General features: G+C 35.7%; 1 protein-coding gene across 4 annotated transcripts in view; it reads left to right on the plus strand.

The window, feature by feature from the left end:
- Positions 1-27,540, plus strand: part of HNF4G (hepatocyte nuclear factor 4 gamma) — a 71,517-nt gene extending 43,977 nt beyond the window's left edge. For 2 of the 4 annotated variants that reach the window (XM_071737810.1, XM_071737809.1), the window contains exons 2-10: positions 11,205-11,373; positions 12,889-12,983; positions 16,289-16,395; positions 18,500-18,655; positions 20,776-20,863; positions 22,951-23,103; positions 23,288-23,524; positions 23,999-24,121; positions 24,827-27,540. In XM_071737810.1, the coding sequence (XP_071593911.1) occupies positions 11,228-11,373; positions 12,889-12,983; positions 16,289-16,395; positions 18,500-18,655; positions 20,776-20,863; positions 22,951-23,103; positions 23,288-23,524; positions 23,999-24,121; positions 24,827-24,945 (1,224 nt within the window). In that variant the 5' untranslated portion in view covers positions 11,205-11,227 and the 3' untranslated portion in view covers positions 24,946-27,540. Of the gene's footprint in view, positions 1-5,217; positions 5,317-8,199; positions 8,385-11,204; positions 11,374-12,888; positions 12,984-16,288; positions 16,396-18,499; positions 18,656-20,775; positions 20,864-22,950; positions 23,104-23,287; positions 23,525-23,998; positions 24,122-24,826 lie in introns of those variants that run through there. The other 2 variants (XM_071737807.1, XM_071737806.1) reach the window with 2 other exon arrangements.
- The last annotated feature ends 395 nt before the right edge of the window (positions 27,541-27,935 follow it).

Here is a 27,935-nt window from a genome sequence, read left to right on the forward strand (position 1 = left end):
CTTCCTTAAGCCCAGCCCCTCTGAAACATGGCTTAAGCTGGAGCAAACATCCATTATGGGATCTAAGAGTGTTAAAAATAGTTACAATTTTTTTTTTTTGAATGTCATAAAAAGTTGTTGTTTTGTTTTGTTTTCTGGCATTTATAAACTGTAACTGGTGAGGTATATGAGGTATATATTTCTCAGTTTTTAGAAAAGTGTTTAGGTGGATAGTGCAGGTTTCCATCTGAGGTCTCCACCTTCATCTCTCTTCTGTCATCTGGGGAGTCATTTAGATAGATTCACCTCACCTGACTCAGTGTCCTCTGTGTTTGTGTGAACACTTTTGTTAGGCAAAAACACCCAGTGCTAAGAAATGGGTGTTTTGAGGGGTGATTCAGTTAAGCCTTCTGTTAAAGGACAGGTTTAGTGAACTGTTTAGAAGTCCCTCTTTCTGGTCATTGTATACAAAGGGAGTTAGGCACTTAGTTTGCATGAAGATATCTGTGTCCTAGGCATGTGGTCTCAAATGCCAGAAACACTGTCTTTAGTTGTCCTTTGCCTCAGTTCTCTGTTCATAAAAAGAGGGATGTAGTTTTGCCCTCTCTCACAGGCATGGAGATAACTTCATGGTTCTCTGATAAAACGATGGAGTTTGCCTATATGAATACATTAAAAACAAGGTATATGGCCACCTGAATATTGCTCATATCAAGACCCACCCAGACATGGCTGTTACCTCTAACATTTAAGGTAGAACTGATAAGTAGCCTACACTACTGTATCTGTACACAACTTCAGGCTGGATCTTGAGGATTTTAATTGTGAGTTTACTTGCAACTGCACCTGTGACTATCTTTCAAAGTTTTCTCTAACCTGCTCTTAAGATAGAGATTATGTAGAACTTCATAGAACTGCTTCTCTCATAGTTGCCATGCCTGTGAATTTTTTCCTGCTCAGCTTGATCAGTGTTCTGGCTTTATTAATCAGGAAGATGAAGCTCGCTTTATTCTTTGAATATTTATCAACTTTTTAAAAGGATTTTTAATTTTGAACTTAATAAAATTGTTGTTAAAAATATGTTGGAAGATTATATGTCTAAATTTCTTGAAAGTCACAGTAGTTACTGTTTTATTCCCACTTTTAAACACACCTAGCATGTGTTAAAATGGAGAGATAACTGGTGGTCCATTGCAGAGTGGATCAGTATGTGGACAACAAAGAACAGACTTAAGCTCCTTCTCCAGAGTGCACCATTTTATGTACACTGGGACTGGATTTTTTTTTTTTTTGCACTTACTACAGTGCTGATTCCTCTGCCCAAATAGACATCAGCAGTCCAGAGCCTTCCCAATTCTTAGGACAGTCCTGGTGTTTCTATTTTCAAGAAGATACTACTGTTTGTTTGTTCAAATCAATAATTTTTTTCTTCTCATAGGGAAGTCAGTGTGAAATTTCTTGGTTTATGACCAAGTGTAGCGGTTTCTTTGGCCTAATTTGGGGTTTTAGAAACTTGGTATGGTTGGGTTTGGTACATTTTACAAGCTAGATTTTCAACAGTACTGAATCCCATCATACATGATTGTTCTCAGAGTAAAAGGATCCCTTTGAAAATCAGGGTATTTTAAATGCATGAGCTCCATGCATTAGTTGTCAAAAAAATCTTTGTATTTATTTGATGCTTAAAATCAAGTTGTGGGTTTTTTTGTTTGTTTGGTTTGGCTTGGTTGGTTGGTTTTTTTACTTTAAAGAGCAGATGCAAATATTAGAACAGGATATATGCCTTTATGCTTTCGTGTTCCATTCGGGTAGTCTTTTGAATTTTCTGTATCTTTGCCACAAGCTCAGTTTAAACTTGCAGTCTTTAACACACTCTTAACTGATTTTTGTAACAGTAAAAATGAGGGAAGTCAAGCTAAGCATAACCACACCAATGGCTTGGAAGAGTTAAGCCAAGTGTGTTGACACAACGTTCTTTCTGCAGGAATGTGATGAGTCAGTTTAGACTCTAGTTAAAATTTTTAATTTTAGACAGAGTAACTGAAAATAATGGGACTTGTCTGATTGTTCAGTTATTTAATTGGTCTTTTACGTAGGAGCAGGAGTTACAGAGTCACTAGTATTACTAGTGACTAGATCATGGGCAGAAGTGTACTGAGTTTACTTTGAACTGTTATGTAGAATATTATTGTAACTCAATCACCAGCAGAGAGGACAGAAAATTAGAAGACTTACTGCAACTAATTCATCCCACAGAAAAGAAAGACTCTAGGCAAGCTGAAAAAACCTCCAAACAAACTTTACCTTGATACTGGTTAACCTTTATTTGAACTCTTTTATTATGTATGACAAAGGCATGGGTTATGTGCATCTGTGAAAAAAATAAATATATTTATATCACATTATATGGTATTTCTCAAGATAAATGTGGATAAGTTGCAAGTTGAATTTATCTAACTGGCCTTATAAAACATTGTTTATGAGCAAGTTTGCATAAAAACCTGCCAAGGAGGCTAATTAACAAATTACTAATCACCTAAGGATGACTGAACAGGAGTTTTTAGTTTTGCTTATCAATATTATGATGTTTTGGGTTTATCTTACACATGAACTCTTTCCTCTTTTCTCATTTCATTCTGTTCTCCAAGACAAGTCTCTGATTAATTTTCCTGTGTGTATCTGAAAATAATAAGTTACCTGATCTAAGGAAATAATTAACAAGTAACTTCAGCCATTGAATGGTAGCTCAGCAAATCTCACTGCAAAACTCTATGATACAAAAATCCTTTAAGCTCTCTAAACTGGCAACACTTTGTGGCTATTGTGAATTTTGAAGAATAAAGTGAACTAAAGAATATTCAGCTAAAATAGAAATGTGAAATACTAAAGTTTACCAAATTTTAACTTGCATACCTTACTGTAAACCTTATCTGGGGCTGTGTAAAAACAAAAGCATCCTATTTTTTATCCTTACTCTTCATGAAAATGCACAGTTTTTGAATACTGCCTGCTAACCCCAGATAGGGTTACCAAATTTACTGTTAATCTGAACACAAAGCAAGCACAGGAATGGATTGAAGTGGCAAAATACAGATTTGCTACTAGGTGCACATAACATGTCAACACTACTGGGATCCAATATGTAGGAGGAATAGTTTCCCCCTGTCAAATCCTTTTTTGTAGCTATGCTCTGTGGTAATTCAAGAGGTATATTCAGATGTCACAAAACTGCCAAAAATAAATTCCTGTGTGCTCATATATACACATAAATGTGTACATGCAAACCAAGATTTAAAATCTGTTGAACATTTGATATATAGTTTATACTGAGAATTACAGAAACACTAGAAAGTCTGGGAAGTTTCAGTAGTCTTACATTTTCCATTGTCCTCCAGAAATTTAGAATAGTTGTGGAAGATTATGAAAGTTGAACTCAATGATCTTAAAGGTCTTTTCCAACCTGTATGATACTCTGATTCTACAGATGTTGCAAAGTGTCCTGTGGAAAGCCTCCTAGAAGACCTAGATAAAAGAATATAACTACTCAGTGTCTGAAAATGTGTGATGGAAACTGGCTTAGCTTAGATTTCCCACAAAGATTTGTATTTATGTTTCACCTGGCGTGATTTGTTGCAGCTAATCTTACCACCTTGCCTAGTAAGTGTGCTGGGAAAACCTGTTACTCAATTCTGGTACTGGCTTTGCTTTTCTGGTGTTTTATTTAAGCATAATATTTTTTTAGGACAAACTCAAAAGGAAGCTGCAAAATGAAAAGGCAGAGAAGCATCTAAGTGCTATAAATTAACTTGGTAAAACTGATAGTGGATTCTGGGTTTGAGAAGTGCATATGGGATGGTGTCTTTTATCATTTTACTGAGCACAGTTGTTGTACCGTGCATCTATTCTCATGGTACACACGCTGTTCTAAAAAATCCTTTAATATTAACCAGCTCAGAGGTAAGTTCATTCTTGTTTAGCTCTGCATGTCTTTTATTTTTTTTGGGGGGAAGGGTAACAGCAATGTTAGAGACTTACTGCAATGTCTTAGCATTGTAGAAGACTGTATCCATATTTCCATTATGGCATTTAGGTCTTAAGCACAAAAAGCTATTTCCCAAGAAATCAAAGAAGTTTGATAATATGTCTTTAGATTATATTACTCATTTTTAGATCTGATTCAACTAACATTCTCTAACTGTTTGTGGAGTAAGGTAATACCCCAGCAGTACAAATCTTTTCATACCAAACGCGTCATAATTTTAAGTACAAGCAAACATTTCCCAGTTATTACTCATGGGTCATTTCTGGAATACTTGAGGGTGGTGGCAGCAAAGCAGGTGACTGGCAGTGTTCTCCATAGCACTGAGGGTGGGTTACAGAAGAGAGACTCCCAGTCTCAGGTGTCACTTGGGTGTGTTCCTCTTTGAATGCCAAAGATGCACGGAAATTTGCACGCCACTTCCTGGGTACCAAGCTTTTGGCAAATATCTTTCTGATTTGGAGATCTTCAGGTGAGTTTACTGTAGTAAGGTGAGGTTCTGGCTCAGCTCATACCATTTCAGTAAGCTTGGTTAGTACAGACTTCCTGCATGCCCTGTCTCACGTGTGCCAGCAAATGAGAGGAGAAGCATATCACGTGTGTTTTATCCATCTATTGGATAAATCTGCCAGCTTAATCACAAAACCAGGATGCCTTCCAAGCATGTCCACCACAACTCACTGTGCTTGCAAAACAAAGAAATCCTAAGAGGATGTATTCCTTCCATAGAACACATGAGAAACAAGAAAAAAAAACATCCTAACTTTGAATAAAGACTTTCTTACAGGGACCTACATTCCTTACCAAACTGGAATAATAAAAGGACATATTGCTGCTTATATATAAAAGTAAAAAATAGAAAACCAAAACTGTTTTCAGTAGTCATAGTAGTTTGAGATTTGTTTTCAATTTCCAGAAGACTTTTATGGAAATAACCTTGATTTTATTAGCTTGTGCTCTATTTTATACCACAATCATAAAGAATTATTACATTTAATATGGAGAGCTGAACAATTAACAGAGTTAATAGTCTTAAAGATAAGATAGGAATGCTTTCTGTATGTGATTGTGTGGTCATAAGATTTAAAGAAAAAAAACCAAACCACATGAACAGAATATTATTGTGTAGCTTTCTCCTTATGCAAAAATAATTATGCAAAAATAATTTTTAAAAATTGTTTTCCCACTCAACTTTACAGAATCACTCATCTGAAAGGAATATTTAGCAGTTTAACTATTTACACAATTTTAATACTTCTGCTTACCTAAGGATGATATTTCTTGGCTGTCAGTAGCAGGTGAGTTATAATATGAAAGCACATCTTATACAACAAGATGTAAAGTCATTCCGAGTTTAAAAACATGTGTTCAATATGAAAAGAAATCAGTGGGGAGACCTGAGTACCAGTGAACATTATAAAGCTTGGACTGACATGGGACCAAAAGGTGTTCATCATTGGCTTTTCCTCAACTGCTCTAATTTCAGGTCTGCATTTTGATCCACCTAAAAATATTAATATTTTACAGTAGTCACTTAGGATACATTAATTGTTCATTATTTACTCTGTGATGCAAAAAAATCACCCGGAAAGTACATTTTTATGAATGCAAGATTTGAATGTAAGAAATTTCCTTAGCAAAACATGGAAAAATAGTACAAAGAATGACTTTCCTATAGTGTACATTTTTTCCATATTAAAAAATCAATTGAAACGAGTTTTTCTGTGACAGAAGTATGAAGGGTCAATTCATTCCCTCTCTTTAGTAGTCACAGAGGGGCCTGCTTTGGCAGCACTGAAGAAGTTCTGCTAACAGCATTGGGAATAGCAGTATTTGAACATGTCATACATGATATCTTCCATCTTACATTCATTCCTTTATTTTAAAGTTACTCAGATGCCAGAATGTTGTGAGGACTAGAGTTCTGAAATAAAACTGTTCTGTTCGTGCAGCATACAAGTTTGGTATGAAAAAGAGATTATATATTGAAAACCTTATCAAAACTTTTGCACTAGGAAACAAAAGGTAATTCTAGTTAACGTGTAAACCTTTGTATATTATTTTAATAGCACATGTAATTTAATGAGACATTTGTTATGTAACTAGTACCTAGTTTGAAGCAAACACTATACAAATACAACATATTATTGAAGCAAGTTCAGCAAATTATGCAGCTGAAGCTTTTCAAAATGAGCCATTAGATAGTATAAAATTATTCAATTGTGTGATGAAAGTGCTGTTTTCCTAAACAAATACAGTCTATCAGCAAATAGCTTTTCATCAACCTTAATTTACAAAGATACTTTGTAATTTAAAAAATTAATTAAACTTTTAATTTAAATTAAATTAATTTTAAAAATTTAAAATTTTAATTAAAAATTAAAATTTAAAAAATTAATTAAATTAACAAAATTAAATTTAAAAAATAGTTACAGTGAAAGACAGTGAAACTTTATACACTCTCAGCACAGAGAAATGATACTTTGAGCAGAACTTCTCCTGTGACTGTAGGCATGAAATATTCTAACATCTCAGTCATAAATTTTCAGTCATAAATCTTATCAAATTTCCATATATTATTTCTCTTTTTCCTTATTGTACAGAGAGTATTTGCAGTTACACTGGTCATTAATGAATGGGTCTTTTCTAAATAGCAACTTTTGCATGTTTTTCATATGTCATTGAATACAATAATGGATGGGCAGTTTAAAGGAGAAGGATTAGCAATTGACTGAAAAGAGCAGCCCCTCTGGATACTTTCCAAAATCTTCAGAGGGTGCTGGATGTTGTGATCTTTGAGTTCTTTTCCAGCCATGACAAGCAGTAACACCATTGTAAATACTTTTTGGTTTGGGGGTAGCTCTGTGATAGCCACTAATAGAAGAGTGGCTATTGTCAGAATTAGGACACTGAACTACACTGGGGCCAGGAGGACAACTGGCATAAGACTCCATCTGAATGTCCACAAGCCCACGGGATGATTTGTGCCTCTCAGGTTGCCCTAGGGACTTGGAAATGAGCAGGATGAATACTGGAATGCTTTTTTCTAGGCCTTTTCCTGTCATTTTTCATTTTTCATCAGTAGTGTGTCATTGATTACTTTTCTTTTTGATGAAGGTTTTTATGGTGCCATTTTGCAGCTACTTTTACTGAACAGCAACTGCAGCCACTTTTCCCATCCAAATGGGCATTTCAATGTTTTATATGTTGTTATTGGCTCTTGTTAAACATAAACTGGACAGTCAGCAGGGGTAATCTTCTGTGAAGAATTTTTTGAGAAGTCATAACATTTGAAATTCTGTTATCCAAAATTAAAAACCACCCAGTTAGCAAATGAAATACAGCTACCTTTTGCACAGATTAAAGGGAAATTACATTTCCAGGAGTTGTTTTAATTAGATATGTAAATGCCATGTCCACCACCTGATGAGCACTGGATTTACCCAGAGGTTCTTTTCAGAGAAGCTGGATGATTTTTTTTCCCCTGTACATCTGAATAGTGCTTGAAAACAAGATGCTGCCATCATATCTTGTATGAAGATGAGTTAGATTAAGAAGCCACCTCATGAAAGTGTCCAAGGTCCAGTGCCTAGAGCCATGGCAGCAACACAGAATATGAGGAAGGGAATCTATAAAGTGGTCCTTCTTGCGCTGAGCTTATGGTGCTTGAAGCCTTGGCTAGAAATGCCTACGTGGCCAGTTCATTAAAGAACACTCACAGCTGTGGGAGGATTTGAAGCTGTCTTTTAAAATACAATCATCTTTTAAAATATGATCGCATCATTTTGGGTGTGTGGATAGTCCATAATCATATCATACTTCCTTATTGCTCTGAAGAGACAGAGGAAAATGGTGGATGAACCTATGGTCATTTTGCATAGAAAAACCAGAGTGGTTTGTTCAGTACTGATTATACCACACGGCGACAACAGTGCGTGTAGCAGGGCAGAGGAGATCGGAAGCTTCCTGCACGTCCTTGGGTTCACTCAAGAACAGGAATCAGTACAGCTCCTGATAAGGTTATTTCATAAAGCATTCCAGGATTATCAGAAAAGTTTCAGTGTATCATAAAAAGAAAAAAAACACCAAACCCAACAGGTAGAATGTAGCATGCAGAAGCAGTTTTCCAGCTCCTCCCATTGCAGCACTTAAGTGACACATTTATAGTTAACTTTGGATTATCAATCACTGAGAAACAGAATGGGAAGGCTGTACATTTGAGCAGCATTTTCACCGGTTTTACATTCAATGATGAGGCTCTCAGAACCAATACTAGACATGGAAATGGCAAACTACAGCGAAGTTTTAGATCCGACATACACAGCACTGGAGTTTGAAACAATGCAGATTCTGTATAATGGCAACGGTGAGTTCTGCTCCGAAATGCAAAATCAAGCCAGTTAACAGAAAAAGTGAAGTTCAGTAATGCTATAAGGTGTTAGCTAAACGTTTTATTAATGCAACGTTTGGGGATTGTTTTCAAACGCAAATCTGGTCTTTTACACTTCATCGCTAACTTTAAGTTAATAACATGATAATTCTTTAACATTAAGGAAAATAAAAGAGAGGTTATGTGTAATAAAGTGACTGAACTGTACTGTCAGCAGTCAGTTAATCAAAGGAAGAAAATGGAGTACTCAGCAGTTGTTTTATTTACTGTAAGACAAATGAATAACTAGTATTGACAGTTTGGACATGAAAGCATATTTCGTATATAACATTCAGAAGGGCAGAGTTATCCAGATGCTCATGAAAAAAATTAGCTACTGTTTCTGATACCTAGTTTCTAATTGTTGGGCTGATATTTATTTAATAATTTAGCCTATGTGTATATATGACTGAAATGATTTTATTAAAAAATCACATTGGCTTTCTAAAGACAAATGTTTATCTGAGAAAAACTATTTGCATTTGGCTGATGTAACTCTTTAATGTTAGGTGGACTTTTAATGCAGTAAATTTTTTAGAAGTTGTACCTATAAGTTATGTTTGAAATAGGAAGCACACCATTCCCCCCCCGTCCAAAAAAAAGGAAAAAAAGTCAGTCCATTAAAGTGAAGAAAAATGTCAAACAAATTAAACTTCTCTAAAATAGCTTACAAATATTCTTATATACTTTAAAATTGTTTTATTTTATCTTAAAGTATAATTCATAGATATATTGTAATGTGTTTTTTAAAAGGCAGAAGAAATATTTAGTGATCTGCAGGAAAAATACTTAGCACCTGCATTTTAACATATTCCTGCCATACAGAATCTAAATTAGTTTTATTATTGAGGTTTTATCTGAATTTCTGATGTCACTTTACAGCAAACTTAGTAAACAGAACAGTAAATTTGGTTATTGATTTGGGAAGAAAAAACAGACCTTTATGCCCTAAGTGATTTTGAAGCTCTCAACGATTAGCTAACTTTTAGGTGATTTCTCAGCTTTTTGTTCTAGTATGAGTGATTTCACTGGTAGTTTGTTTTTTGCTGAATCGCACTCTTTCAGATCTGTTAACGTTACATTAAATGGAAAAGCAGTTTAGGGAGGTTATGCTGTGTTGCATTATGTGCTGGTGATAGAGCTGTTTAAATTATTCACTGTAAGTCATTAGTTTTGTAATTATTAGTTATTAGGTGCAGCCTTTTTCTGTTGAAAGTTTATTTTGATTTTAGCCAAAGTATTTTCTTACAGAATTTATGAACCACCTTGTAGCTACAGTGCTGGTCTGGAATTGAAAGCTGGCTCTTATGAACCTTCCTTTGTGTCTTTTCTAGCTGAAAATTAATAAGAAACATTCAGAGAAATTTAACAATCCACATTCAGGCATATCCCAGAGTTCTGTTGAAATAAAAGACATTTGAAAAAAAAAGGTCAATTTCCCAGAGATTTTGATTCAGAGTAATATTAAGGAAAATTTGTATATCCCTGTACGCATACACAACTTATATTGCTTTGAAATATTTCATCATTGAATTATAATATTGTATTTTTAATTATACTGCAGCATTCATATGATCAAAAAATTACAAAACTCCAAATGAAAGTTTTTTGTTACGCATTTTAAAAAAAATATTTTCCGGTCATGACAAACCTAGTTTTAAAATAAAATCTTTACAGAACTGAATTATTAACCTTTAAAATTCAATTTTTATTTTATCAACTTTCAATAAAATTCCTATCAGTTGTGTCTCCATAAAAGCAGAAAAAAATGTTGCTGGTTCTCTTTTTGTCTAAAGAATTCTGCTTAAATTGTAAGCTCTTTGGGTCACAATGAAAATTTTGTAATAAATTCATGTAATAAATTTCAATTGGATGTAGTACAATATGAAAAATACTATGTATAGATATTTACAGTTTTACTTTTCAACATGTCCACCGCTCATTAACTCATTTGCCTGACATTTTAATACATGTTTGCATAAATAATTAATATGTCAACCTTTCCTCTCCCAGTGAACAACTACGAATGTAGTTACATATGGCAAATAGGTTTACGCTTTTTTCAAACCGTAACAGAAAAAGCTTTCTTAGAACAGGTCTGTTAAACATTGTGACTCAAAGAAGAATAAATATATCTGGTTTGATTTCAGGTTAATTTCTTCAGCATTGTTTACCATATTCAGTGACTAATTGTTAATCATGTAGCTAATATTTTCTTGTACATGTGAAGTCTGCCCCAGTGGAAAATGTGTTCAAGGAAATAACACAGTCCCTCTTGCTATTTTTTTTTTTTTTTAATTTAATTAAGGGTTGTGCAAAAGTGTCTTGTATCTGTGCACTTGTATCTGTGTATGATAGTTGGTGATTATTTCCAACTCCTATGGGAACTGATATAAGAGATCATTACAATCTAACTAGCCAACACTGCTTTGTGCCAAAGTTCCCCTTCAAGATAGTAAGAATGTATATGTAATTATACACATAGTCACACTTTAATTTTTAACCTCTTTCAGTTGGAAGGAGCTTAGTATGAAATTGTTTGTTGCGAACTTCATAAATTCCGTTTACATCTCTATAACTTCAAAAATTTTCATCTGAATAAGAAGCAGATGTAATCAGATATGCCATGCTGCATAATAACGTGGCAATGAAAAAGGGAAAGGCCATAAAAAGCTTCCACTAAAGTACAAATTGTTCATGGGATGGTTGTCAAAATTCTTACCCATAGTGACATGTGTTGTTCTTTCCTCTCCTCAGACAGTTCTGGAGAAGCTGTCAACATGAATGCTGCTGACAATGGGGTCAGCAGTCTCTGTGCAATATGTGGAGACCGAGCAACTGGAAAACACTATGGTGCTTCCAGCTGTGATGGATGCAAGGGATTCTTTAGGCGCAGTATACGGAAAAACCACGTCTATACTTGCAGGTATTTCAAAAGTTCATCTAGAGGCACTAAGTTAACTAATTTATGCAAAAATTGCATTCAGACCTTATCAGAACTGTGTCAGGGTATTTTCATTTTTTTCTTACAGAATTCTAGCCAGAATTCCTGGTGAGGATGTGGTTCATGGTATATTCTTATGACTGGAAAAATATCTTTAATTCAGAATACTCAAGAGCTGGTTTTTTTTTCATTTATGATTACGAAGGTTATCTCCTGAAAAAAAAAAAAAAAAAAAAAAAAGGAAAAATGGCAACTTGAAAAGTGCAATTCCTAGCTGTTTTCTAAAATTTCTTTTCAATTTTTTAGCTTATGAAGTAATTTTCTGAATAGAAAATCTCAGCTTTATGAGTCTTCTTTCAAGAGCTGTAGAGGTCCATCTGTGTATCTTCCAACTTTGAATGTTACAGCACTCTTTTAAGTGACCATTTCCCCTTGTCAATAGGAATGAGCAGCTTCTAATAGATCCAAACATCTTCTGCATATCTGGCTTCCCAGGTTATCACACCTCAGGTCTGTGCACCATGTCTCATCAATTGATCTGTTCATGGCAAGACCCTAAAATGTTGATTTTAAGCTGGGCACAGAATATATGGAAGCCTATGTGAATTCAGACAAATAACTAAATAACAAATAACTAAACTTTTTGTAAGAGTGACTTTTACTGGAAATGTTCACTACAGTTCTCCTTGATTGCTTAATAGTCTTACAAGGAAATCTCTACAGATATGCCACATTGATAAAGCATAGACATTTCCCTGAAGTGGTATTTGCAAGTGATTTCAGGAAGAGGTCTGCAAATGAAGAAGAATTTATCTAACAAACACACAGAGCAAAAAGACAGAAGCAAACTGAGAGGGGGGGATTGCTCATATACACCTCTCTTGGGCGCACATGTGGATGTGCATGAGAGCCTTGCAGTCTCGTTCTCTGTGTCTGTTCATGTCTTTGTTTCATTATGATGTTAGAATATTTTCCTCCCATTTCCTGTCATCATCTGCAATGATACAACATGTACCTTGTTCACTGGTATCTTCCAGAAGGAGTAAACTTTACCAGCAAAAGGTTTGGCAGCTAAGGGCTCCTTAATGCCAGTGATAATTAGCATTTTCCTTGGTTATGCTTTACTTTTTCTGCTTGTAGCTTTTTTCTTCTTTTTTTTTTTGTTATTTTTGTTTTTTCCCACCTCAATTTGATGTAGCCAGTTACTGACGTATCTCACAAAAAAAAAATAAATATGTAAGCTATGCACATAACTCCAAAATTTTCTACACTTGCCCATTCCAATGCGTGTGTCTATACGCACATGTATATTCCTGAAAATCGAGTGAACATGAAACATGTCTCAAAGAATTACTAATAAAATAAAAAATGAGGGAGAAAATCTGTGGTTATAGACATTGTTCTGATGAACTGGATTAGTTGATTGGGTTTTTTCTTCATAATTTGGGTGCTGCTTTAGTAATGCTTTACAGATTCACCTTTTCTTTTCTCTCCTAGATTCAACCGCCAATGTATTGTTGACAAGGATAAAAGGAATCAATGCAGATATTGTCGTTTAAAAAAGTGTTTCCGAGCAGGAATGAAAAAAGAAGGTAATAAAATAATTTTTTATAAAGATAAATATTATGAATTAGTAATAAAAATTATAAAAACCTACAGAATAATTCAATGGAGAATCTGCTATAATGCCTTCATGATGGAGAAATGCTTTTGTATCGAGGTGAAATTTGTGTCATCTAATTTTCAGGTGGGTAAACAGTTCTAACATTTGGAGTGTTAGAAAAAGGCTCTCACTGGAGTAACCATGTTAATTGAAAAATATTCTAATCTCATTGAGGCTTAATATGAGATGACTGTTACTTATGGATCTCACTGACCAACATGAAGAAACATGGTTAACACAGTGATCCTCTTGTCCAAGTGGAAGGACTGGGCAACCCCAAGAGCAGAGCAATATCAAAGGAAAGGGAGAGGGAATGTCAGCCAATTTTTGTATTGGGTTGTTGAGACTATTGCTTCACTGGCAATTATGATGTAGAGGCAAAAGATGTCTCTATCAGGTTCACAGAAGCACCCAGAAATGGTTCTTTCATCAGAAACTTGGCCACCTGCTTTGTTGGGAGCACAGTGTATCTGTCTGAAGGTCAGTGTGCAATGGTGGGCAGTTCTCCTGTGGTGATGATTACTTTATCATATACTTAGTCTATACATAGCTTTCCTGAGATAAAGGAAGTTGTTTCTTTATGCTCTTATATACCTATACTAAAGTAATGTTTTGCTAGTGATTGAGTTTTGGGATGAAGCGAAATGGATTTTGTCGTTGTATCTGGATGGGGATATTCTAAACAGCATTACACCGTGTATGTATGAAATAGGTTTGCTGATTTTTGTGGATCTCCTTGAGCACAGCTTAACCTTGTAATTTGGGCCACTAAATCAGTAACTTTTAAAATAAATATTATCAATCTGATGTGAAGAAAAGGGAAGACCCGTGTGTCCACAGCAGCCCTAAAAGTTTTGCAAAAAACAGAGCTTCAAAGACTTTCAAAAGCTGAAATTAAATAATATTTTCATTCAGAAAGGGCACCTGGAAGTCATCTAGTTCAGGCCCTCATTTAAAACAATGCTAACTTTTGGGTTCAGCCAGATTGCTTGAGACCCTCTCCTGCCAGGTTTATACAGTCCCTGGGAGGCAAGATTCTGCAGTCTCTCTAAAAACTTCTTCCAGTGCTGGACCATGCTCATTGGGAAGATGTTTTTCCTTATATCTGATTGGAATGTGTCCTGCTACGATCAGGATAACATCCATTGCCTCTTGTCCTTTCACTGTACATCAGAGAAGAATCTGGCTCCATTTTCTTTAAACTAGAGAAATTAGACCCTTACCTCTGCCTTGGACCTGTCCTTTCTTATCAAGATATCTCACTCTGCTTCACCTTCTGTGTCTTGTGGGTTACATCTCCATAGCCCTTGACTGGACACCGCCCAGTTTTCCAGCATCATCTGTGTATTGAGAAGCCCAAAACAGAGAAGTCATCACTTCCCTCAAGATCCTAATGCATCCCTGTGCATGGCTAGCTAACATCTCCATGAGGCATGCTGCTGACTCATGTTGATGAAGTGAAGATATATACAGCACAAAACTTTTAACCTAATTTATACCACTGAGCCTCCTCTGGTCCCAACAGCAATAAAACTTTCATTTTTCATTGTGTCCAAGCCATGCTTATTCAAGGCTTCCCAGTGTTAAAATAATTCAAGATGCTGAACTGTAAATTTCGCTGCTTGTGTGTTGTTCTGTACTTCTCTATACCACTGGGGAATGTCTCAGAGCCTAAGCATAGCATAGTCTAAATGATAGTTTCATTCTAGCAAATCACTTCCTTTTCTTCAGGGTGAAGGTGCAAAAGGCTGGTAAAAGCTATTCAAGCCCTCTGAGCAAATATTCCCCCTTTCTCTTGGAGGCTCTGTTTGAGGCAACTTTAGCTTGAACTGACAAAAAAACATCCAAGAGAGACAATCCAGTCTAATAATCCAAAATTATGCATATGCAGGGGAAAATGGAAGCATTTCTTGATGATTCTCAAAGCACTCTATTAGTGACTTTTCCTACTGATTGTCAGAGTAACTCACTGTTTTTCTAATACTAAACAGAGATGACCTTATGTTAATTTTCTGTGTAGCACTTATGCTGCTGAGTTTGAATGAGTTTTTTTCTCCATTCTTTTAAAACAGGTTATATTTTTTTCCTGTCTACATGAACATTTAGCACTTTGTGTTTATCACTGCGCAGCATTTCTTACCGTGACCTTAATAAAAGGCCCATCACAGAGTGTCCTTGGCAAAAAGTTGGTACACCTCTGGAATAAAGTATGCACATTGTTCAGATAAAACCTGAAAAGTTTGCAGTGTATAGAATTTATTTTTTTTATTGAAACCTTTGGTTTGATTTCTAAATTCTTTAATGCAGATTGTTTCCCACAAAACGGCAAACATATCTTTGGAAATAAAGCTGCTGCTCTTAAAAGATGATGAGATTCTTTGTGTAATAAAAAGGTTTTGATCAGTAAAAATTTTTTTTTCCTTTTCTCCTTAGACTAACCTTGGACATGATCTAGGTTTTAGAAAACTCTGGTTCATGCTTTTATTTTTAGTTCTTCCTTCAATTCAAAAGTAAGATTTGTTGTTTCATAAGCCTTGCATGTGCTGATTAAGGATTCTGTATCTGAAGGACTTTCAGCTGCCTCTTTTTTGGATCCCATAGGACAAAACTTACTGCCCAAAACTGTTTTAGTGTTTATTTTGGTATTTTTTAAAATTAATGAATGTTCTGTAAACTGGCTAGGAATGCAGTCTCACTGTGGAGGAGCATGAGATTTAAGGTTCAAAATCATCTTACTAGTGGCTTAAATTTACAGTTCTTTCCTTTTTCAGATTTTCTTACAGGAGAGTAGGAATAGGGTTTTCAGCCTTCCTCTGAAACATATTTTCAGTGGTGATGTTGTACCTCTTGACCTATACAGCAGTCTGGATGTGTTCCATTTCTACCATTCTCATCAAACCTGACATGAAATTGGTTAAAATAACAGAACAACAGCATGTGTTGAAGTTTGAGGGAAGAAAGAGGCTTTACTGTAGTGAAGCCAGTCACAATAATGACTTATAATTCAACAACTATTTACAATTACTTATGTGTAGTTTTTATAGGCAGACAGTATATGGGTAAAGACCATTAATATGTGATGTCATCCTTTCTCATTACTGAGTGCTACAAGCACAAGAGTCTGTGGGGTGTTTTTTGTTTTGTTTGTTTGGGTTTTTTTTAATATCAAAATTTCTGAAATGATATTGTGTCAGTGCCTACAAGTCAATAAACGAGATGCTTACTCTTTTCCAGCTGTACAAAATGAACGGGACAGGATAAGTACAAGAAGAAACACTTTTGATGGCTGCAACATTCCCTCTATTAGCACGTTGTCACAAGCTGAGACATTGTCCCGTCAGGTACTGACATCTACCACAAAATTATTTTATGACCATGTTTTCTAAAGTTAAATACTTTCCAGTTTCTAATTTCATTAAATACCTTTATTGAGATTATTTTTTTCTGCTTCCAGAATGCACCTAGCTTTCTCTTCCCAGTGAATGAATAAATAATAGAATACATTCTTAAAGCAAAGTCAGTTAAAAAAAATTCTACATAGTCCTAGGCTCCTTTCTTAATAAAGCTTTATGGTTCTTACTGCTTTTAAGTCCCTGTCTTTCTCAAGCAGCTCGTGGCATCTGTCTATCCTTGAGGCTGGAAAAAATTGTCCAAAGTCATTACATTCAAAGAGGTGTGGACACTCATTTCCTTACATTCCTTTGAAAATTCCATTTTAATATTCTTAGACATATAAATAAGGCAAACAGAAGTATTCCAACTGCAGAGTCTATTCACATATTGCTTAATAGTCTTAAAATTCTATATTTTTCTCTCAGTCAAGTGGTAAGGTGATCTGAATCCTGAGGAGAGACTTGGTGGAGGCGATATTGTCACAGATCATTGGTCTTGTCCTTCAATTGGGAAATGAGGAAGAAGGTTTCATTCATTCCTTTTAAAATGTTCATACTAAGATAGGGAAAATTAATTATTTCATCCCTGAAAACCTCTTACAGGGGAATATTGTCCAAGTATAATGCTTCCCCTACAGATTCAGGAGATGCTTCCTGAACTGTGAAAATCAGAAAGAGGAATGCTGGGCTCTTGTAGGAGTAAAGGCTCTGGTGGTGCCTTAGTGTCTGATGGTGGTCTGGACAACAGGGTTGCAGTGTAACATTGTCATATTCATCAAGTCATTAATGTGTACAAATTGCAAGACAGATTTCATCTTGATATAAGAAAGAGTGAGAGCAATCAATAACTGGAACAACTTTCCCAGGAATGTGGTAGAGTCCCTGTCACTGGAGGTTTTCAAGATGGGCTAGACAGGGTGCTAGATAATCTCATGTAGGTAGTCATGAGCAAGACTCCTTTTCCTTTTCCTTTTCCTTTTCCTTTTCCTTTTCCTTTTCCTTTTCCTTTTCCTTTTCCTTTTCCTTTTCCTTTTCCTTTTCCTTTTCCTTTTCCTTTTCCTTTTCCTTTTCCTTTTCCTTTTCCTTTTCCTTTTCCTTTTCCTTTTCCCCTTTTCCTCTTCCCCTCTTCCTCTCTTCCTCTTCCTCTTCCTCTTCCTCTTCCTCTTCCTCTTCCTCTTCCTCTTCCTCTTCCTCTTCCTCTTCCTTTTCCTTTTCCTTTTCCTTTTCCTTTTCCTTTTCCTTTCTTCCCTGGCATGACAGCTTCTATAAAGTGACCGTTACTTCCCAGGCTTGGTTTTATCTTAGTTGTTTCTCCTGCCTGGCTTAAGAGCAAGCCTGGTTTTGTTCCTTTCCTCTAAAAGTCATTAAGTTTAGGATTTGTCTTAGTGATTATGTGAAAATGCCAGAAAGATACTGCACTCTTCTTACGTCACAGAATGCTGTTCACTGCAGGTGGTCTGATGCACATTCATATCCTTTACATTAGCTCTGAAATGTCTCAGGCCTCTGCCCATACTGCTGCTTAATCATTACAAACCATTCTCCTTCAGGCACTAAAAAACCCCTGGTTTAGCATCTAAAGTTAATGATACTTATCCTTTTAGTAGAAAACATGTTACCCCTTCATCTCTCTCTTTCTTTGTCCTTAATGTTACCTTAGTGCTTCTATGAGCTTTTTTTTCCCTGACATGAACTAAATGTCAACCATTAAAGCAAAAACCCAAACACCTCCCCTGTACAAATAATAAGGGCTCTGCCATATTTAAAACAGTATTTTGTAATAAGATGATATTGTATTGCTGTATGAATAGTGTCATTTTTAACACACTTTAATATACAAAAATATAATAGAACACACTGGTAATAATGAGAAATATAATGTTATAATTTATGTGCAGACTAATGGTCTGTATGGTCAAGGAATTTCTCAAGGGTATGCATGTTTACTGATGATTTTTTTTCTTAGATATGCTGTTAACTGGTGAAAACACAATTATATTAAATTTAACACTGTGGGTTTGTTGTGTTTTTATTTTTTTCTCACTATGGCCAGATCTCCATCTCCAGTCCTGGTGCTAGCACTGACATAAATGTTAAGAAAATTGCTGGTATTAGTGATGTCTGTGAATCTATGAAGCAACAACTTTTGGTACTGGTGGAATGGGCTAAATACATTCCAGGCTTCTGTGAATTACCACTGGATGACCAGGTATAAGAGGAGACAAAAGAGAGAACTTTAATTACTGTCATGTTATTTCTGCGATATTTAAATGTTCTGGTTAAACACTATCTTTTTGTCTGATCAAATAGAGCTGGGTTCTGGACTTACCATCTTAGAATTTTGTTTTCAAATAGCACCACAAAAATAAATCAGTGGAAATTGAGAAGGACCTAGCATGTTAAAAAAAAAAAATCAGCAAATGAGTACATCTTATAGTGTTTAATTCTTTCTGTATTCTTTTGCAAGCTGAGATAACAAGCGCCACTCAAAACAACAAAAAAAATAAACTTGTAAAAAAACAAAAAAGCTTTGCTTTTTTTCTGATCTTTCAGAGAATTTATTTCAGGTTCACCTTTCATTATGATATGGTTTCAGACAGTGTGTTATTTAATTTGAAGCAGGTCTTCTCCACTTCCAAAAAACCAAACCATTAGAATCTCAAAAAAATGGCAAAACTACTGATACCAATCCAAAGCAAGTGATCTGTCATATTCTACAATGTACTAAAATTATGTTGTATTCAATGAGTGTGGGGGAGAAAAGCATCAAACCTGGAAACTTGTGAAGGGTTCTCTTAAAGAGATCTGATCTATCATCACATCTGTACTATATCCTGATATATATGTAAGCCTAATATCTGGGCTTCAGAGTAAGTTGTGCTGACACCAGCATTTCCACGTTGCAATTAGCACTTCTCTCATTGGCTGCCTAAGCAGGAGGTTAATTCATGGCTCAGGATCTCTTAATTCCTGTCCACCAAAATCTTACTCAGTTTGAAAATGACATTGTGAAGAGTAATAGAGTAATTCCTCCCTTTTGCCCCTTCAGTCTCTGAGATTTTAACGAATTCTGCGAGGAGGTTTAGATCATTCTTGGGTTTGAGACTCAAAATGAGCTCATTCCCTCTTATATTCTTTCTTCAAAATAGGAGCTTTATGACTTCTGCAGACCCACAGAATATGATATGTGTGCACAAGCTCAATATAGTGGAATAAGTTAAAAATGAGAAGGAGAATTTTAATATGCCAGGTCAACAAAAGCAAGCAAATTCTGCTGGTTTTATTGTTAAGACAGAATGAAGGAAAAGAGAAGGGATCAAAACTAATTTAAAAGTTCCTCTCTATATTTAAAAAAAAAATATTTAAAAATCAGCTTAGAAAAAATAGGTGATAAACAGCCCTGCAGTGCTTAAAGAATGCATGCTGGGAAATAATCTGGAACCTTAAGTACCTTAGAAGAATAATGACAAAGATATTGGGGGTAAAAACAAATGCCACTTTTGCGTTTGCAGTAGCCTCTTCCTAAGGAAAATTGTGCATTTATACCATCTGGGTTTCAGCAAATGACTCCTGGTCTGGGAATCAGCCTGACTAGCAAAGCAAAGAGCAGGCCAGAGCAGATAAGCCAACTCTAGTTAGAACCTAAAAAATCTTATAATACTGAGTATTCTTAGGTGCTGCATACCTTTATATCACTCATAAAGTATTAGATTGGATTAATTAAAAAAAGGAATTACTTGACAAGAGAGGAGTTCCTTGAGGAAACAGGCTGAAGTTTCAAGCAGGCATTAAAGGCAAAAGGATAGTAAATAAGTGGCAAAGACTAAACCAAGACCACATTTTAAAGTGCCTTTCTGGCATGATTCAGGTTTCTTCTTTGAAAGGTGTGGATATTTTAGCATATCTGGGTTTTTGGGGAAAAAAGCTCTTAAGTGGCACTTAAATTTTTGGTTCAGGGTGAGAAAAACAAAACACTGCTCATGCTGAATGTACTGTAATGGTTCATTTTAGCCCAGTCTTTGGTGTCAACTTAAAATTCCAGAGAAAAATTACTTAAGGCAATAGGTAGTAGGAAATAAATCCAAGTATTCTATTTATTGAGACTTATTTTTCAGAGCTATATGTTTAAAGACCAAATGCTAGAAGTGAACAAGGATGATAATTTAAGGTCGTTAACATTCATTTTGAATTTTACATTAGAATCTTAACAGTCTTAAACCTGTACCTATAACTGGATATACTCACAGTAATATAGATCCTTGTTTCTTTTGCCCATATTGGAACTTACTGCTTTATCTTCTAATGAGTCTGCTTTTTTTTTTTCATGAGGTTGCCCTGCTAAGAGCACATGCTGGGGAGCACCTGTTGCTTGGAGCAGCAAAACGGTCCATGGCATATAAGGATATTTTACTTTTAGGTAAACATTTGATTTGTTTTAATTAATAATGATGATGCTATAGTACATTAGCAACCATGTAATCACTTAAGTGGAACAACTGTTCTGGCACAATCAAAACAATGCATTCTGTGAATGCTAAATAGCTATTAATGACATAGTGTCACGTGCACTGTTCCAGAGAAAGCAGGTGGACAGTTTCCTGTGAGTTAATATGGCTAAAGGTTTATTGAATACCTGAAACCACAAGTTAAGGGAGCTTCTGGCAAATTGCCTCCTTATATTAGCATCCTTTCTGCACCTTTCTCCCATAAAATACGGAACAAAACAAAATGTTAAAAACCTTTCACTTAAGAGGGAAGCAGACAACCTATCACCCATGTACTAATTTCATTCTTTACTATATCATGTGCCTGGAGGTTTCCAGAGAACACTTCAAATATAGTAATAGAAGGCTAGAAAATTGGATAGCCTGGTTAGCCATCCCTACAACTCACTTTCCCAGGAGTCCTCTCACTGCTGCCTTGATTCTCACCATGCAACCATTGTATGAACAGCATGCCTGTTGTTCCCTGATGTGTGGGAGATGGGAGCATCCATGGTATGGTGAAGGCTCATTTTTATAAACCTGCATAAGCATATTCTTGGTCACTTAAAAAGACTCCTTTGCTGGGTCTTGTAAAGAGATCATGTCTGTTAGGGAAGGGGTTGTCATCATGTGGTGGAAGCATCTCTTACCTTCATTCACCCATCAGAGAGGCACAATACTACCATGAGATGTGTCCCTGTGCATATAGTGATAGGAGGAGGCATTTGTTAACACTGTTAGACACATTACTCTGTCAGTCTGAAAAGCACTGTGCCAAAAATGGTCCAATTAAACATGTAAATAACTTGGGCACTTTCTAGGGTTTTTGGGTTTTTATTTTCAGAAAATGTGCACGTCTTCTTGGACAGGATTTTTTATGTTAGGCAAGACTAAACAGATTATAGACTCTCTCTAGTTTCTTCATTGATGATGTGGTACAAGGGATTCTTCCGCTGCTTTTTCTCCTTCCTCTTTGGGTCTACCTTTTCATAGCTCTTGATCATCTTGAATTTATTTTTACACATATCATAGCATTAAAGGGACAAGAAGGGCTTGTTCTGGAGTTACTACTCTAATCAACAATCCTTTCAGATTAAAAACTACACAAATTACCTTCTTAACCTAGTTCTTCTAGATACAGTTTTACTGACGAGATTAACAGAAAGACAAGAAAACATTTATAGATTTTTTTTTTATTTAGTGGGCAATAAAGACAAAAAAGTGAAATGCTAAGCAGAAAAATATTGTCAACATGAACCAATATCACCATATATATTGAAAAAAGAAATAATTTGAGGTTCCAAGACTTATTTCTGATTTTTGGAGATAGAAACCTGTATAACTTTTGAGTCCTTTTTTGGCATGGATGTGTTATGATATAAGGATCAGCTTGTCTTTCAAAAATTTGTGGCTTTCTCACTGTTCTCAGCATGTAGGCTAGATGATTTACGGACAGAAGGTGAATTGCAGTGAATTGAGTCTTCCCCAAAATGAAAATTTAAAATTAGAAGAGCAGGGAAAATTCTTTTGGTACTGAAATTTTAAGAAGCTTTGAAATTTTATTAGGAGTGGCAGAAGAATCTGTTGGAAATATTCCTGGTGCCTTGTCTGGAAGGAGGTTTCTTTGTCCAGTGACAAATCCTGATTACTCAACTTGGGATGTATAATTTTCATGGAGAAATATGAAATTTTAAGATCAATTTACCATTACATGTACCTCTTATGTAAAGATAATGGCCTATTTGTACATTCCAGATATAGAGCTCAGTCTTGTGGACTATTCAGTTGGCATTTTTACGTGCACAGATTATATACGGAGTGATGGATGTATTTTGTACATAGAACAGTTCTGTATGAAGTCTGATACAAATAAAAGCTATTACTTAAAAAAATATTAAATATTTGATAAAGAAAAAAAAAAACAAACCAAAAACATGTGCTTTGGAAAAGGGGACTACATCTAGTACATTACATCAAAGTCTTTGTGTCAATCCACATGTTGGTTTTCTTTCTCTCCAAGGCAACAATTACATAATCCATCGCAACAGCACCGAAGTGGAGATCAGCAGGGTGGCAAATCGGATTCTAGATGAACTGGTTCGACCCTTCCAGGAGATTCAAATAGATGACAATGAGTATGCTTGCTTGAAAGCAATTGTGTTTTTTGATCCAGGTACCCTTTCAAAAACACATCTCGGAATTATTGTACATGTGATTGTATTCAAAGTAATTTTTGTTGCTGTAGCATCTGTTCGTGTTACCCAGCGGAACAGGAAATAATGAATTCGAAAAAAATAAGATGCTCCTCCCAAATCATAATCTGGTTTGACTTTAAGTTTATTTTCTCATTTTTTAAGATGCAAAGGGACTCAGTAATCCAATGAAGATTAAGAACATGCGGTTCCAAGTTCAGATCAGTTTAGAGGATTATATTAATGACCGTCAGTATGACTCCCGAGGGAGATTTGGAGAACTTCTGCTTCTACTGCCTACACTCCAGAGCATCACTTGGCAAATGATTGAGCAAATACAATTGGTTAAGCTATTTGGAATTGTCAAAATTGACAGTTTGCTTCAGGAAATGCTACTGGGAGGTAAGCTAACAACTTTTTAAATTACCATGTCTTGTTTTCTTGAATTTAGCATACTGGGACACTGAGAGAATCATGATGTAAGCAAACACTTTGACCACACCTTGCTTGCTGAGCTTTGAGTCACATGATTGTTAGATAAAGCCTTCTTGTTTTGGCAGCTCATCTCTACAACCTCAGATTGTGCTGTGTACTTCCCAATCATTGCTGGGTATCTAGGCACACAGTTCCCTAGGCAGATGGAAGATTCCTTCCAAGTATTTAATGAAATCCACTGTCAGTGCAGTCAAAACAGTGAAAATAAACACAGTGCTTAATACAGTTGAAGTCTGGTTAAATTGTTTAATGAATATCCGGAGGCAATTATTCAAATTGCCAATCAAAATATTTGCTCTACAGAAACGTAATTATTGCAGCATAAATCATTGGCAACAACAGGCTCTTTTGAATTGATGTGTGCTCATGTTATTTTTGCAGGTACTTCTAATGATGCCAGTCATCTGCATCATCCAGTGCATCCTCACTTAGCCCAAGATCCATTAACTGGCCAAACTATCCTCATAAGTTCAATGTCTGCTCCTGTACATACAGAACAGATTTGTGAGTAATTGCAAGTTTGCCTCTGTCATAACATTTCACTGTTACAGTTAAAAATATTAATTAGAATGGTGGCCTGTCAGTGCTCATAGAGTTACTTCATCATCGTTTTTAAATTAAAATAATTGTGCATTAAAAATGCATGTATATAAACAGTGTTAAATGAGAGACACTGACCTGAATTTAATTTTAAAGTTCAGCACCATTCTAATATATCACTGGTTTCACATGAACAATTTTTCAAAAACTGAAAATTCTGACAACTAAAAGAAACAAGAAAGCTGAGCTAGGGCTTTTTCCACAGGTGTGTAGTGAGAGGACAAGCCATGATGGTTTAAAACTTGAAGAAGGGAGATTTAGGTTAGACATTAGGAAAACATTCTTTCCTGTGAAGGTGGTGAGGCACCGGAACAGGTTACACAGGGAAGTGATGGCTGCCCCTCCTTAGAAGTGTTCAAGACCAGGTTGGATGGGGCCTTGAGCAACCTGGTCTAGTGGGAGGTGTCCCTGCCCCATGGCAGGGAGGTTGAAACAAGAGGATCTTTAATGGTCCCTCCCAAGCCTCGCCATTCTATGATTTTGAAAATATCCTGTTCATCTAGTACGCCAAATATAACAGTACTTCCTTTTGGAGCAGTTGTAGGTGTATATGTATGCAGAGTAGGCCAGATTATAAAAATACATAATTCTTTCTATATTCTTTTTCAGCAACTCCAGAAACTCCATTACCTTCCCCTCCGCAAGGCTCTGGGCAAGAATACAAAATGTCTACGAATCAGGCTTCAGTCATTGCACAGCAATCTATTTTGAAACCAAAACCATTGTGATAATGTTTCTCTGCCTGTCATACTCATCCATCTGTCCCTTCTTCTCTCCCTCTCTCCTCTCCCTTCCTCCCTCCCATCCCGTCCCCCTTTCTTTTTATGCACTAGATAAATTGGTAGGACACTTGCACATTTAAAATCTCAGGATGATAAAGGAAATTATTTCCTCAGCAGACACTACTGTGGTTGTTTCTTAAAACACCTCGTTATTTGGAAAGTGATGCTCACTGTTCTGACTGCCATTCACAACTGTAACTGTGGACACTGCAGTCTGACAAACATGTATAGAGGTTGATACTGTTTTTAGATCTTTTAACTGCACAGATTAATTTTTTATTTCCTGTTTTAGTTGTTGTCTTAATGTTATTGCTTTAGATGTGTATATAATTTTTTCTTTGTGACGGAACTGGTTAGTGCTTGTTTAGCTGTGAATTGTAGACATGAAAAAGTGTGTTAATCAAACAAAAGCCAAGATTCCTTAAATAGTAGAACAGTAGGCTACCAAAGCACATGTATTAAATAGAAAGGAGAAAACAATGGGCAGAAACACCCAATTAATTAAAAAAGAATAAATCCTGTTTTGAAAGAACGATATCAAGTTAAAATTCAACAGAAGTGTTCAATCTCCCCTGCTTACCTATTCGTATGGACATTATGGGAATTGGGCCATTCTGGGACACTTTTCACCTTGCTTTAGGGGCACAGAGGGTATAAGTAGGAATATGGCCAGACCATGACACTTGACCTCAAGGCTGGAGTATAGACTTTGTACTGTTTGATTTACTAGGGTAAACGTAGCCATTGTGTTTATTTGCTTTACTGGCCAGTGAATGCATGTTTCACCAATCACTCTAACTTTATGTATAGAGTAGTATGCAGTAGTTCTGTGTCTGGAGAGGTATGGATTACTAACTCATGCAACAATATCTCTGAGTTTTAGATGTTTGTGGTTTGAGCCACGGCATTTCAAGCCATAAGATATCCAGCACACCAAATACTTATTCTCTGGATTTTTAAGAGTTTTCAGAAGCTTGGGATGAATTGACTTTCTATGAAAAGCCCCTTTCTCCTCCTCTTCTTCCTCCTCTTCCAGACAAAGGTGACCTAACACTGACCAAGTTTTGTGCCTAGAGTCTGTAATAACCCATCTAGATTTTGGACTTTTTGTGGATTTGCTCAAAGGGGACCTTGCGACACATGCTCACTTGGGAATATACTCACTCAGTTGTGTTATGTGAAAATGATCTATTAGGATATATAAAGTGATCTCTTGTTCAAATAATGATGAAGAAAATCACCACTTTCCACATTTTATTTATACCAGACAGCAACAATTTTTCCTGTAGTACTTTAAAGCAGACTTTCTTCTCAGAACTTGTGTAAGAGAGAAACAGAGAAAAAAGAGAGAAGTAATTCTGCAGTTTGCTGAACTATTGCAAGGAGAAAACATTGGAGTGCAGAAATTCTGCAAGGTGAGATGTTGGTCATCCTGAGCCAGACACCTGCATTAATTGCAGAATCCAAAGATGGTGTAGTTAAACCTCTGACTTGCAAAAGTTTCTGGAAAAAGCTGATAATGATGTTTCAGTTATGTTTTTTGCAGGCAGGAAATGCTGAGCTAACCTGCATGTTCAAAAGGCTTTAATGGGAATACACTTACTACCAATGAGATCTTGTTTTTATGTTATTTTAAGGTAGTTGCTTTTGTAAAGCCTGCATACGGTAGCTCTTAATGTTTACCTTTTGCTTTTTAGAGTGTGGTTTGGTTTTTTTTTTGCTGGTTACTGTTTATTTTTATCAATGCATTACTCTTTTTACAAGTTCCTTTTTAGCATGAGTTTTTATGATGGAATATAGTACCAAGGTTTTGCCATTAACTTTAGGGGCTACCAGACTGTGCTGATGGCCACCAGCACTTTATGTGGAAATACAATGGTAAACCATGTGTGAGAGATACTGAGCAGCCCTAAAGCTGACTACTGGGGGTCACTTTTGTGCATTTGTCATGAAAAGAATATTTGGCTCAAGTTGGGCCTGCATGGCTTTCCTGTGTCAGATTAATTAAGTCAATTGCATAAATGTGGCAGTATTGGTCTGACAAAAAACATTTAATGGGAAATAGAAAGTAGTCCCTGAGTTGGCCACCCTTGCCTTATATAAGCAATATGTATAATAGCTTAATGGGTTTAGTTTTCACAATGTACTTTGGATATCAAGTGTACAATGAAATGTTTCCACACACTGCCGAAATGTACTGGATGGAAAAATACTTTAGTATTTTATCTGACAAAAGAGTTGTTATCTATTTTGTATGATATACTACATTTTTGAATAAGAAGAACACCACTGTAATTTATTGGGAGAAGCTGATTTATTTTATAAGTGTAATATTATTTTTGTAAACTTAATTATGAAAAAATCAGAAATTAGTAGCTTTGTTAAATGTTAAATTATAATGAGATGTAACTTTATATGTTTGAAGTCTGATACTGGTTTTTTTTTGTGTTGAGCATTTGGAATTGAAATGCTTGCTGGAAATATTTCAAATGGACTGTTTTTTATCAAAGCTCAATAAAGAAAAATGAATGATCCAAATGACACATTTGCCTTTGGTAATTTTATGACTATCTACATAAACAATAACAATGCTTTATGTTGCTTATGTTGTGAGTAAGTATAAAACTGAAATATGCTTTCATCTCTTCAGTATTCACAGCATCACAGTGTCTGTGGTTGGAAGGGACTTCTGGAGGTCATCTTGTTCAGCCCCCCTGCATAAGCAGAATATTGAAATCATATGAAAGAATAGGATGGCAACATTTTAGTTGATTCTCTGTAACATGGCAAAGAATTACATAGCTATGGTTTTCAATTTTTAATTCTGATTCAGAAAAGAATTGAAGTGCATTCTTAATTCCATCTGTGGTTAGAATGAAGCATATGTTCAACAGCCTTTTTTTTTCTGAACAGGGATAACTTAACAAATCACTCCC

Source organism: Heliangelus exortis, chromosome 2, assembly GCF_036169615.1.
Source record: "Heliangelus exortis chromosome 2, bHelExo1.hap1, whole genome shotgun sequence".
Classification (NCBI taxonomy): domain Eukaryota; kingdom Metazoa; phylum Chordata; class Aves; order Apodiformes; family Trochilidae; genus Heliangelus; species Heliangelus exortis.